Source organism: Eleginops maclovinus, chromosome 7 (assembly GCF_036324505.1).
Source record: "Eleginops maclovinus isolate JMC-PN-2008 ecotype Puerto Natales chromosome 7, JC_Emac_rtc_rv5, whole genome shotgun sequence".
NCBI lineage: Eukaryota > Metazoa > Chordata > Actinopteri > Perciformes > Eleginopidae > Eleginops > Eleginops maclovinus.
The window spans coordinates 16,871,631-16,886,078 of record NC_086355.1 but is presented as its reverse complement, the minus strand read 5'-3'; the positions used below and the strand labels follow the sequence as shown (position 1 = coordinate 16,886,078).

Genomic DNA, 14,448 nt, shown 5'->3' with positions numbered 1-14,448 from the left:
ACAGAATTCATAGGCTAATGCAAACACTTTCCACAATCCTACAGTTTTTTTCCAGCCCCTGCTACTTGTATCCTGATCCATCTTATTGATGATGATATCTAGTCATGAGTCTAGTTTAGTGTAGTTTGCACACATACTATGCTGTTCTGTATTTAAAGTCAAAATGGCTGTTACAAAGCAAAGTATTTCCAGAGTGAAACATTAACATAACTTCCTACTGTAAGTGAGTCCTTCCCTCTCTATATGTAGAAAGGTGACATCGTAAGCTCAATAGGATCATGCTGAGGTGAACGCTCACGTGTAGTGTATAGAAGTAAAATATAGGGAACTATGGGATAATTGAGCAGTCCTTTAATGTGGAAATAGTGTGTTTTTAAAAAAAGTTACCCAGTTTGACCTCTTTTTATATGTTGTGTTATTGAATTGCTTTTTTAATCCTATTGTGTCATTTAAGATCTCAGTCTGTTGTGTAATGTGTATGTTTTGGGCACACAAGTATTGTGTCATGATAAAATGAACACAATCATGCAAAGGATTAACATATTGATGTGTCACATACACATTCATGTAAAAGTGAGCACAAAGACCACAAGTACACATTGGTTGTAGGATATTTAACAATATACTTGGGACCACTTGGTTGGGATCTGTCAAATCTACATAAAGGTGAAACAAGGGACAGTTCTCTAGTAGTAGCATCAGAGGTGTCATCTGCAGAGGAGTAAGTGCACTAAAGTGAACTGTGACTCACAGAAGGGGCGAGGATGACTTTGTCACTGAACCAACTGCACCCTCCGGTTTGTTTCCTATCCTCAAGCTCTTCCATACTGACTCGCAACATGCAGGCATATAAACCAATTTACACAAACATTCACACCAACACACACATGCCTCCGCCAGCAAGCGGATGGCCAGCAACATGCTATTAAACAACACAGTGTGAAACCTGGCTTAAGCTGTACGATTCTTTCATCAGCTGCTGCTACTGCAGATAGGCGTTTGGTTACAGGAATTAATGGGTAGTAGCTAACTGCAAACATGCCAACTTTTGAAGTAATTATTGGCCAGAGAAAGAGCCTGGGATAATGGATGGACAATTCAAATGTTTTTAGTATGAAAAATGTCTAAATCAACAGAAATAACAGCCCATATAATCCCACTGTGTTAGTGAAGCACTCAAAGAAGCTCTTTGGCTTGATTCACTTTCAGCTTTTGTTTGCTGAGTTGAACTTTAGGTTTCTATGTTTTGACTCCAAGTGGCAATTTATCATGCATCCTGCAATATACAAGCTATACCACAGATGGTAATGCAAAGAGTATGCCACCGATTAAGCATTGCATTCAAAATCTGCAGCCTACGTTACCCATTATTTCTGTGCTGTCTACCCTCCTGTTCACCTTATACACCACTGACTTTCAATAAAACTCAGTGGTAGGGTGTATAAGGAATGGATGGGAAGAGGAGTACAGAGTGCTGGTGGATAATTTTGTGGAGTGGACTGGAAGAAACCATATGCTTCTGAATGTGGCCAAGACCAGAGAGATGGTCATTGACTTTGGGAGGAAGAGGACGTCTCCACTGCCCCTGTGCATTCTAGGTGAGGATGTGGCTGTGGTGGAGGATTGCAAGTATTTGTGCACCTTGACAACGGAATGAACTGGAGGGCCAACACTGACGATGTGTACAAGAAAGGGATGAGCCCACTCTATTTCCTGAGGAAGCTGAGATCCTTAAACGTGTGCAGCAAGATGTTGGAGATCTACCAGTCTGTTGTCACTAGTGCACTCTTCTTTGCTGCCGTCTGCTGGGGGGGCATGTGCATTGGGGGCAGAAAGCTTCCTATATAACCAACAAGAATTCTCTGTATCATTCGGAGAACGCCGTACGCGATTGACTGCTTAAGAGCAAAGGTAGTGTTTTCCCAATATTGTGTTCGTTGTAGAACAATATAATATTTAACCTCATCCATTTCTGTGTCTGTGTCTTAATGAGTTTCTATTGATTAATGTTGTGAGTGTTAAAGCCTCGGATCCATGACAATTCCACACCTCTCACACTTATTACATTACATCCTGCTCTTTATAGATCTTCTTTTTTTTATGTAGTTTTTCTTAATATTTTCTGTACATTTTTTGTCAAAAATGTATATATATTTTGTAGTGTAACTATATTGCCTTATTTTTATGCTGCTGCACATAAACATTTCCCAAATTGGGATCAATAAAGTAATTCTATTTTATGTATTCTATTATGCAACACGACCAAAAGCAGTTCAGTTGGAGATGCATCCTAAAATTGCATACATTTGCAATTTATTAGTATTATTCATCATGATTTGTGGGCCCATTTGTGATGTCTGCTGCCAATTGTGCTGGTTCGACTCCCGAGCCTTTCACCCCTATAACTCTAATCAAGGCGTTCTCATGGCCAAACAGATCTTGTTTAAAATGATGTGTGAAATGAATGGAGCTCCCATTAAATAATTTCAAATCTGCTTCTATGTTTTTAAAAACCTGTTTTGTCAACCAAGTTATGCCTAAATGTCCTGTTTGGACTTCCATTAGCAATATAACTGTCCTGTACATATTTAATGTAACTGAGAATTACTAAACTGCATGTAAACAAAATTAATGTGTTCCTCTCCTCCCTAACTTCTTTTATTTTCAGGTGCGAAAGAAGTTTGAAAGAAATCAGTGGAGAAGTTGCAGTACCTTTCCCTGGGATGGCCAACACAGTGCGAGTACGGCTCTGTCGACCCTCGGCTGTCTTGGTGGCACAGCTGTGTGAGCAGGGAGACCAGGACGACCAGGGGCCAACCACACAGTCTGCAGGACAGGCCACCTCGCAGTACACTTCTGTGGGGGGAGGGTCGTCTACACACCGGGCGATGGGCACATCCTCATCTGAGGGAGAAAGAATAGAGGAAACAATTGAAATTGAGATGGTTTCGATATAATCATGATTAGGCCAATTTAACTACCTACATCTTGACCTGATCAGACAGCAATCAGAAAAGGCTTCAACTCCTGATTCAGGTAACGGATGCAAGGTTATATCAGAAGCACAGACAAAGTGTAACATTATAACAGTTGTGAAATGTCGGTTACCCAGGAAAAAAATTCACAGCAGTTGCCTAAGATGCATATGTAAACTATGGCGTAAAGATTATTCGATTAGCTTTTAAATGTATCATCAGCTATGTTAATAGTCTGTTTGTTTTTCCAAGGAAATCGGGTAAAAATGATCTGGTTCCAGCTTCTTAAATGTGAATATTATCTGGTTTCTTTAAACTGAAAATCTTTGAAAAAGGCTATTAAAGTATGTGTTATTGAGCTTGGCTTTATGACATTTCAGAAACTCAACAATTAATCAAATAATCAGAAGAAAACAAAATCAACAAATGAAATGGATGTAAATGTAAGCATTACATATGAAGAAACTACGGACACATGGATTGTGAAATAAATACACAAAACAGATGGAGAGATAAGCTGGATTTGATTCTCATCCTCAAATAAAGTGTAAATGGAGTTCACACAGATTACCACTACTCTGACATGTTGTGTATGTCTGGGGTTTCAGGTATTTACCATTTTCTGTCAGGGTACAGAGGAATGTGCAGAGAGGAGGTGTGCAGTCGTGGCATGGAAATAGATCATGATGGGATCTCATTGTTGACAATGTTACAATGTTGATGCCAGGCGTAAACATAATCAGGCTTAATCTAAATATGACAACATGATGATGCAGGTGGGTAAGAGGCTTAGGTTGTTGTTATTAATCAGATATTAGAACTTTAGGTGGTGATAATGAGTTTTTTGTTTCTATTTTGGAGAAGTTTGCCATGTACAAAACCCTTTTGAAAGTTTAAAAGGAAACAGATTTCCTTTCATTCACAACAAACTCAGGCAGGAATCCTTCTTGAGCGTTAGAAAAGAAATGTGTCAAACCAAAATACAACCTCATTTTGTCTAAAGAAAATTATCAGGCCATCCAATTGGTATGCTGAGCTAGTTCTAAAATCTATCCTTCAGCTTTCATCTTGCAGTCATGCTATTAAATATTTATCACAGCTTCTAGGATTTAAACAGCTACTGAAATGACAGAGCATTTTCTCCTTACTGTACTGCTATCATCATGACTCCCTCATTGTGTAATTAAACACTGAAATTAGATATTCTCACATTAATTCCCATGGTACAAAACAACAACATCCCTTATATTTTTGTTAGACTTGAACCATTTTCTAGAAGGTCTCTCTCTGCCCAAGAGAGAATCAGATCAATTTCAGAAACATGGATGCCATCCTAATGTCAAAACAATGCCAGCAGCAGCAGAAGCATTGTTTTTGTATACACGCTAACACACTGCAGTATCATTAACTTGGATGAACTCTGCCACTACATCATGCTATATGGTTTAACAATAACAACCCCAGGGCAGATTTGTCATCAATTTCTCTTTTTTCTTTCTTCTCTGAGCGAGTACCCTTGATGCAGAGGAGGGCAGTGGAGAGAGCAAACGCTGGTATCGCCTCATCAGATAGATGGGAAATACTCCCTTGGGAGTTTGAAAACCTTTCACTCATAAAGTTAAAGCGTCAGAGACGTTCAGCCGTCAAAGTAACTGGTGTGTATACAGCCAGTCTGCTTAAAGATGTGGGTAAGTCCCAGAGGATACTGTGTGGGAGCATTAGCCCTTTTGTCAGTAAGTAGACATAAGAATAACAACAGAAAAGCTGATGCATTTTGTGGAAGTGAGACTTTTTTCAGAAGTACACAATGGAGTTAGTATTATAAAGTACACTAATACTTTACATGTAAAACTTTGGGAAATGAATGAAGTGAATAATCTTTATAATTACACATCTCCAACTACACCAGCTGAGCAAAGATCTGGAGGCAGCTGCACTTGAATATTCATTTTACTGAAACCATTTATCATTATTTTGAGCTAGCCTGGATTTCTAGCTGTGGCAAATCTATTGTCTTTGCTCAGCATGGCTCCCACCAGGTTATTATTTCAGGTGCATAAAGCATGGACGCCTGAAAGTGAGCATAAAATCAAGTAATAGGGATTGCCAAGTTGAACAAGTAATATTAAATTAAACCTTTATTAAGGAATGCTTGAAGAATTTTTCCAAGTTTTCACTAGGAACAAAGATGTTGAACCTACTATTTTCAGGTAGAAGACATCCCAAAATATTCATCATTCAAGTCTTACTTTAACAGTGATGTAGCTCTGACAATAATTTGAAAAAAGAACCACAACACTGCAAATTGATACCATACAAATAAATGTCTCTAATGTAGCATAGTTATATATAATTGAAATTGTCAAACCAGGGCAATTCAAAAATACTGGCTCTACAAAAATAAATCTAAACATTAACAAAACACATCTGAGAATAAGCTCCCAACAAGACATTTCATAATTCAGGACATAACAGAAACAAACACCAAACTTTATTTACAACACAACATTTTTGTACATTGGCTAATGGAACATCCAATGCTACTCAGGGTGTGCTTTTTACATCATATAAAATCCTCCAGGAAAACATAAACTCCTATTTTTTCAAAGCTATGAGATATAAACCATTCATATACCCAATATTTCCTGAATGAGCTGCAAATTAAATTGCCATTTTGATTGTTTTTAATTAATACTGCGCATACAGAACATACCAGTCTCTTTCTCCCACTTCCCATGAACACGTGGTAGCAGTTGTTAGGCCAAATAGTCACTACAATACTGTTAAATGGATTTATTGTTTCAGCAAAACGCATTGCCAGAAGAAGCGCAGAAGGCAGTCAGAACCTGACACAATAGTGCACAAAGGAGTGTGCAGGAATACAAACCCTATGTTCAGTTAAGCCTCCTTACTGAGGCAAGATTATAAGAAGCTATTTTGACATAGGAACAATAATACCTTTGGTGTTCCATTAAACAAACGTGCAGGAGGATATGCAAAAGTGTTATGTCATGCGAAAAATAGCAGGTTTCCTTATGCTCTAGGCATTTTTTAAGGATTTGTTTAGATGTATTATTGCCAACAGTGGAAATAACAGTAATTATTAAACAAATGTTCAGCTTGAAAACCACAAAGGACTAATGAATATGTTAGCAAACAAAACTAACAGAAGACTTGCCTGGAAACAGTGCCTTAAGAAAAATAGAATGAAAACATGACTCCTTCATACACAACTGGTGTATGTGTGTGTGTGTGTGTGTGTGTGTGTGTGTGTGTGTGTGTGTGTGTGTGTGTGTGTGTGTGAGAGACTACATGCGTGTGTGGGGGAAGGACTCTGCAAATAGATGGCTGCCCTAGGGGTCCTTTTGCATTATTAATGCTGGGATCTGTAGTTGGGGCTGTTACTCAGATATAATACCACTGCCTACTGCATGCAATTTCGACAATTCCCATTCTGCTCGCCCACCCACCAATTAATCTTCATCATTGTTAATATTCAGGTAGATGTAGAAATAAATAAGAAAATCTCGCCTTTGCTTAAAAGTTCATAATCACATCCATTTTTAAGACAAAGCTGGCAGAGAAAAAGGGAAATTGTAGAAAATCATTCTGACATCAAAGTAGCCTGGGTCATTAATTAATGTTTCGCCTGTCAATCATATAACTTCAGTCTCACAGCAAAGTTTAGTGCTGCTTTCCTACAGTATATCCATCATCATAGTCTGAGTTATATTGACCAGTTGAAGAAAGATAGTTAAGGCTGATTGTAACCATACAGAGCTGCTGGGATTTTGGGTTTAGAGGTGTCCAAGCCTCAGTATGTTGTGGAATGTTGGCCAACATTCATCTCTGTCAGCTGTCAGTCACAGGTGCAGCCAGTATGTTCGAGTCAGCATGCCCTGTGGTGTGTGCTTAGTGCTGGGAAATGGGACTGACTACTACTGTTGCTTGTGCAGCGAGTGGGAGCTGTGGGAGCTGTCAAAACAACTTCACCAAGCCTGGGGGCAGAAAAGGCATTGGGTTGGGCTAACACAGCACTTTTTCTTTCTTTCTTTGACGTAGTTTACAGCCCAATAAAGTTAAGGGAATACAAAAAGACTCCCTGTGTGAGATGCCATATTATTTTATGGCAGTTTGCAGCAATTGTCAAAGAGAGCATGAGAGGCAACTTCTTAGCCACAGAGCTAATATGAAAAGAAGGGTGATAATTGTGGGGGTTTTTTTTATTTGAAGATAACATGAGTGTTAAATCATTTCTCTCGGTGTTAAATGTGCACATGCAGCTTCATTTGACTCATTTAAAATGACTTATTCCCAAGAATATTGCAAGGTTTATTATTCAATAAAACGTGTTTGAATGATTACCCTGAAAGGATTCTGACAAAAATACATTCAATTAATTTGGAAAATGCAATTGCAGTGAAATATAAAAAAGATTAAAAGCATTAAAATTAGAACAAAAGTAAAATTCCCCATGGTATTAACATAACAGTCTCATTTACTGAGAGCCAAAAGATCTGAAAGAGTAAACAACACGTTATTTTTCCAAGGGTAGTTCCCTCTGGATCCTCCTCCTGGCTGAGCCTCAAAATGTCCTTAAACACTCCTGGGCAAGTCTATTCCATTTCATCCATACCTGAGGGGCTTTACGAATTACCTCATGTATTTCTTGAGCAATAAAAGCTGGGCTGTGAGTGATAGAGGATATTTTCTGATTGCTTGAGCAGCCACAGATAATATTTTAAACCCCATCAGATATACTTTCTGGGGAAAATGCCGTCTCTTACCCTCCAAAGGCATAAACTTTCTCTGACAACTTCAAAAGTTTTTTTAAAGATTTGAAATGCAAAGTAGGTTTTTGCTGAGAAATTGGAAAAGAAATGCTCACTCAATCAAGGAGTAAACTGGAGGAAACACTCCATATCTCTTTGGCGCCTCTCACTTCATTGAAGTTCACAGGCTTAAACGGTTCCTGCCTGTTCCATTTTGGTGTAAACATATGTTCACATCTACAAATTATTTTATGGCTAACCATTTGTTTTTCTCTGAAATATCTTTATCAAATGCAGCTGCACACTGGGATCATTGTAAACCCCATGATCCAAGTGACTCAATACAGTGACAATAAACACAACCATTCAGAAAAGGTCAACGTATTTTATGTTCAGGTTACAAAAGCGGGTTCCTAATGGAGCACCTTCTAATGGATGGCGAACAATGTTGTCAGCTAAGAAAAGCCTGACCTTTCCACTTGCGGCAGCCCTCAGCAATTCATGAGAGTCTATGAGAGCATTTATATTTATTGCAGGCGATTATAAACAACAAAGTGCCTAGTCTAGGATTTCAACATTGTCAGAAATCACCATTTCACGTTGTTTTCAGTGGGGACAACAGCCAATATGAGCCACATCCTTTAGGTTAATGTAAGACAATAACCTTAATTTATAGAGCAATTAAACACTACCACAACTCATCTAAAAGGAAGTGGCAGACATAGTAGAACACAGAGAGCCAGCACAATGAAATAAAAAGCATTGAAAGCCACAGAGTTTAACCTTGAATTAAAATCAGATACATTTTCAGCCACTCTTAACAACACAGTGAGGAAAATGAATCCAGTGGTAAGGATCCAAATCTCCACAAGCAGGATGAATGGAGCATAAAGCAGACTTTATGTGAATAAGAGAAAAGCTGTGGCTGAAGATGGGGACACTGAGCAACTGACTTATTTAGAGAAGTCCTCTGAGAGAAAGGGCAGGTCTACATGAGCTGGATTGCAAACAGGTTCTGTTTTTTGTTTATTCTTCCTAGAAAACTTTCACTTCTCCTCCATAAACAGCTCTGAACTCCAGCTGAAACATCTTTGAGTCACCTCAAATACAGCTCCAGACAAAGACAGGCCAGCTAATTTGTTTGTAGGATTAGAAGGCAAGCTGCTACTATACTAGTATGTTTACACACACCCAAATCACAGATGCTTACTGACATCATATCAGATTATGGTATACACTCCTTTTATCATGGAAGGAAAGTCAAAACTTCCTTTCCTGTCTCTCGCTCCTCTCCACCTGTGTCAACTTGTCATTTTTTATTATTTTTTTGCAGTGAAATTGATTGAAGTTAAGCAGTCAACAGTGCCTGTGTATACAGGTACTTTACTCTCCACTGTCAGTCTACACATCTCTGCCAGAGCAGCTTAAGACTCCCACTGCTCTTTCCAAACAACTGGGAAACACTGCAACATGTTATTGAAAAATGTTTGCAGAAATCACACCAAAGGAACATAAGCTTTAGTAGATAACCCTATTATCAATCCACAGACAGCGGTTGGTTTAACTTGAAGCTGTGGTAAAATGCATCCAAGATGAGAGGTGGTTTAAAATACTTGCTTTAATAAACATTAGTTACAATTAAAACTGTGTATTAAGTTAAATCTGTAATGTAAGTCCTAATATAAATCTAGCTGTTTATAGTTTTCAATATGTTGTTGCAGCAAAATGTTTTACTAAAATTATCTACTATACCCTTCAAATTCTTCTGTAAATCCAACTTGGTTAACGGGGCCCTTTTATGTTTTTTTTTGGGGGGGGGGTTCCCTTTCCTGTGTTGTGTTACTGTATATATAGGTTTTTGTGCATGTAAATGGTCTGCAAAGACTAAAATCCCAAAGTTTCTCTCCCACACACTCCCCCCCTGCCTGAAATGCCTCATTGTTCTCCTTTGTTGACTTCCATTACACAGTGACCCTATGCAACACTGGTACTTCTATTAGCTAGCGCTCCAACACATTGTACTTGATATGTTAAGGCGAAGGACATTTCAGACATAGCTCTATAGGCAGTTGACCAATCAGAAGAGATTGGGCTCTGGTTTCAGACAGATGTAAAAGAGGTGCTGCAAGTCAGACAGTATGAAAATAATAAAGACCTTTTTGAACATTAAAGCATGTAAAATATGTCAGAGTAGGGCACAACATACAAATACGTGCCTTTTATTAGCATAATATATGTCCTCTTTAACCTTTATTTCTTGTCGTAAAACAGCCCTTTCACAACTTTCACAATTGAAATACACAATTACAGTAGTTATTATTGAGTAAATTCTCAAGATTTTGGTGCAACTGTAAAGGAACATAAGATATCTGGTATAGTTTGTTTATAATAGTGTAAAAAAAAAAAAGGGTTTAGAAAGTTTGTTCGATTAAGTTTTTGGAGAGCATTGTTACTGAACAATGAACAAACTACGATGAGTGAGTGGCGATGGCATTCAGATTGTTCTGGCATACATCCAAATTGAGAAGAATATTGAGAATATGGTAGTAATAATGCAAAGTGGTCTGGGTTTTTTTAGCCTTTGTGTTCTTTATTCAGCTGTTCAAATTTTTCATTCCCCCTGAGGGACTTAAGATGAGAGGAGAGTGGGAGAAGGCAAGGTCAATCTGATTTCAACTGATGGCTGAACTGTTCTTTTTATATAAACAGTATGTGATATGTTTTTTCTTTATATATGATAAACGTTGTCTGTATTATTATTGGGAATATTTTGTGGGTAGACGTTTTCTGCAGCTTTAAATAATCTCTGACCTTAAAAGTATTTTCAGAACCTCAAACTTTTTAGCAGTAGCGAAGCATTTCTGCTTTTCTTCAACATTTCCGTACAAAGACAAAATGTCCATCATCTCTTGTTGTGAAATGGCTGAAAGAGAGAGCTTTTTGTGTCGAGTCTCGATGTAAGGACAGACTGGCAATTAGAAACTGCTTTCTCCGAGGTCTACGGATGTTATATGTCAAGCAGAAACAGAGGAGTAACTAAGGGCATATTCTATCTGTAGAAAAGCTTGATCATAATCAAAAGTGGGCACTGACATAAAATAATAATCATGGCAACTTGTTCATGCTGATCATTCTTTTTTCCAGATGTTCACCATTCATTTTAGTAAAGAAAGTACTTCAACAATAGTGTACTTGTCAGGCTTTAGCTGGAGTTATGGTCATGGAGATGAAAATAATGACTTGAAACCATTAGCAGTGTCAAAACCTCAACACAAGGTCTGCTTCTGGCCAAACGTCTTTCCTCATTAAAGTCATAATTTACCAGAGGTACTGTATAAACAAATTGCAAAATGCTTTATGCCTTCAGCAATATGTACTCATCAAATGATACAAAACCGCCATTTTATATTTAACAAAAAACTCAAAGTATGGTGTCTGAGTAGAAATGAATAGCATGATGTTTTTAAAGTAAATCTTGAGGATGGAAAAAACAAACAATGTAATGACAGTGTTTTGGAAATGTATTGGACTCCTTAAATTGGGGTTTAACAGGATACAGCAAAAACTGCATTTCAAAATATAAGCCTATTTCAAAGAAAGAGTTTAACTAGCTTTACTTAACAATCTAGCAGTGACACCTTTGTGACGTGAAAATAACACACCATGCTTGAAAGGTAAGTCCAATAAACCAATTGAAGAAGCAAAATTGAACAACTTGTCAACTTTCTATAACAATAAACACGCTGCAGACAATTTCATAAACCTTTTGCCTCAAACTCGCCAAAGCCTGCATTCTAGTTGTCCTGTCAAAACTCATTAGACTCTCCAGTTGGCTAATACATTTGGACCCTCCACTGCCTTCCTGATAAACATACACATGATCCATTGTGACAGAATAATAAAACAGAGGGAAAAAAGAGTGCAATTAGGCTTCTAATCTATGGAGATGAGCAATTAATGCCTGGTAGGAAGCTGTGATTCTGACTTTTAATCAGACCAATGTTTTCTGCGCCCATAAACTCAGTGATGGACCCTCATGAATATTGCGAGCCTCGTTAGCGCTGATGTTCATATCGCGCAACGCGAAGATGTGTCTGAGCACAATGGATCACATTATACCTGAGTACATGAATCACAGTGTTACTGATAACTTCACGTGCCTTGGTTACAGCACTGACGGCTTTGCAGGGCCTCAATGTATTAGTTGCAGTCAGTGGTTAGCACCCTTTTAAAGTGACAAAACAATACATGAAGCTATAAGCCAATCTTGAACATAGTTGAATTAAATCTCAGGGTGACAAAAATCAATGTTGTCGTTAGTAAAACAATATTTTGACTACTGAACAGAGAGTAGAACAGAAAATATTGATGACCTTTTATTGTGTTATTGTGGTTTGAAAATGATTTTAACTTCTTATTTTTATACCATAGAGGTGGTTAGCGGAGCTTAGGTTGGCTGAGGTTAGCTTGGTTTAAGTTAACTTTGCAAAAAGATAGTAAACTTAGGGAAATAGCTAGTCTGGCTCTGTCAAAAGTAACAAAAGAAAAACTCCATCAATTCTAATTAATTGTATTACTGTTCTCATCAAACTCTGTACCGCAAATCAAATAAGTTCTTTCCCGAAGAATCAAAAATGTTCCTTTAGCATTTTTGCCAAATGAAAGTACCACTAAAAAAACTCTTCACTGTGAGTGAGGGTTTCCATGTTGATGTGACCTGTTTCCTTATGATACAAATCTCTGTCTTTACCTTCAGCGCTGACACAGGTCACATTCCGGGCTGCGGTTCCCGGACCGCAGGAGCTGTTATTGGGAATGCATCTTTCTTCATGTTGGACCTGCCACAGGTAGCAGGCGGGATCCTCACAGGGGATGGACTCCACCAAATGAGGGCAGGTCTCCGGAGGACTGCTGGACTCCCACAAGACCTCTCTCCTCCTCTGTCTGAAACCTGACAGAGAACACAAGGGTAAGGGAGGAAGAGAACATGGAAACATTGTCAGAAAAGCGATTGGTATTCCTGTACAAAAAAATAAAGCAACAGTGAGAGTGTTGTGTCATACACTGAACACAGAGCCCCTTTTAGTGAATCAATAGAAAACAGTATTAGATGTGGACTTTACTTGTCTTTTCTCCCTGTGATCAATTATTTAGGTGCTCCATCATTTATGCTATAGTCAGCTTCAGCACCTCCTTTAAAAATGCTCTCTGATAACCATGCAAATGTAGAGTGAATTATTAAAACAGGAGTCCGAGAGAAGACAGGCTTGAAGAGTTTGTCTTTTTTACCTTGTCAAGGCCACCATGGATTTTGTTATTTTTCCAGTATAAACCTAAACTGCTCTTGTTATAAATTAATATATGTTTGTTGCTGTACTGTAAGCACTTCTTAGAATCAGTTTCAGCACCAGGAACACCGCCTGAATAGGTTTGAATCCAGAATCCATTTACACTTCCTCCACATGCATTATTAAGCAATATATTGAACATATATTTAATGCAGTTTTGCCTTGTATTGTTTTAGCAAATATATGGTAAATTCATGAAACAGTTTTAAAACATACCCGAAGAGAGGATTTTGGAAAAGGGCCAGAATTAACCTGGATTTGGATGGTTGTTGGAAATGTGTGACCTTTCTTATTCCCATCCATTTACTGTGCCTGTGCCTTTCAAAATAATGTCCTTCACCTGGATTTGTAAACACCAGGCTCCTGCAGTTGAGAAATTGCTAATACATATTGTTAGTGAGATATTGTTAGGGAAATATTTTCCTAGCTTATAACTTTGACCCAGTTAATCAGTTTGTACTGCCCTCACTGAGCACAGGCCTGCAACCTTGGGCTGGTGTGCTCTTAGTGTTTTGTCTCCTTATTCCTGCATGTTGGCGTCAGCTGATATACAGTGGGGCTAAAAAGTATTTAGTCAGCCACCAATTGTGCAAGTTCTCCCATTTAAAAAGATGAGGGAGGCCTGTCATTTTTATCATAGGTATACCTCAACTATGAGAGACAAAATGAGAAAAAGAAATCCAGGAAATCACATTGTAGGATTTTTAATGAATTAATTGGTAAATTCCTCGGTAAAATATGTATTTGGTCACCTATAAACAAGCAAGATTTCTGGCTCTCACAGACCTGTAACTTCTTTTTTAAGAGGCTCCTCTGTCCTCCACTCGTTACCTGTGTTAATGGCACCTTTTTGAACTCGTTATCAGTATAAAAGACACCTGTCCACAACCTCAAACAGTCATACTCCAAACTCCACTATGGCCAAGACCAAAGAGCTGTCAAAGGAGACCAGAGACAAAATTGTAGACCTGCACCAGGCTGGGAAAACTGAATCTGCAATAGGTAAGCAGCTTGGTGTGAAGAAATCAACTGTGGGAGCAATTATTAGAAAATGGAAGACATACAAACCACTGCTAATCTCCCTCGATCTGGGGCTCCACGCAAGATCTCACCCCGTGGGGTCAAAATGATCACAAGAACGGTGAACAAAAATCCCAGAACCACACGGGGGGACCTAGTGAATGACCTGCAGAGAGCTGGGACCAAAGTAACAGAGGCTACCATCAGTAACACACTACGCCGCCAGGGACTTAAATCCTGCAGTTCCAGACGTGTCCCCCTGCTTAAGCCAGTACATGTCCAGGCCCGTCTGAAGTTTGCTAGAGGGCATTTGGATGATCCAGAAGAGGATTG

At 38.5% G+C, this 14,448-nt stretch overlaps 1 protein-coding gene across 1 annotated transcript in view; it reads right to left on the bottom strand.

The window, feature by feature from the left end:
- thsd7ba (thrombospondin, type I, domain containing 7Ba) overlaps nucleotides 1–14,448 on the bottom strand; it is a 123,061-nt gene that overhangs the window by 67,322 nt on the left and 41,291 nt on the right. Inside the window, 2 exon segments of the mRNA XM_063887105.1 lie at nucleotides 2,713–2,904; nucleotides 12,498–12,698. Coding sequence (XP_063743175.1) covers nucleotides 2,713–2,904; nucleotides 12,498–12,698 — 393 coding nt within the window.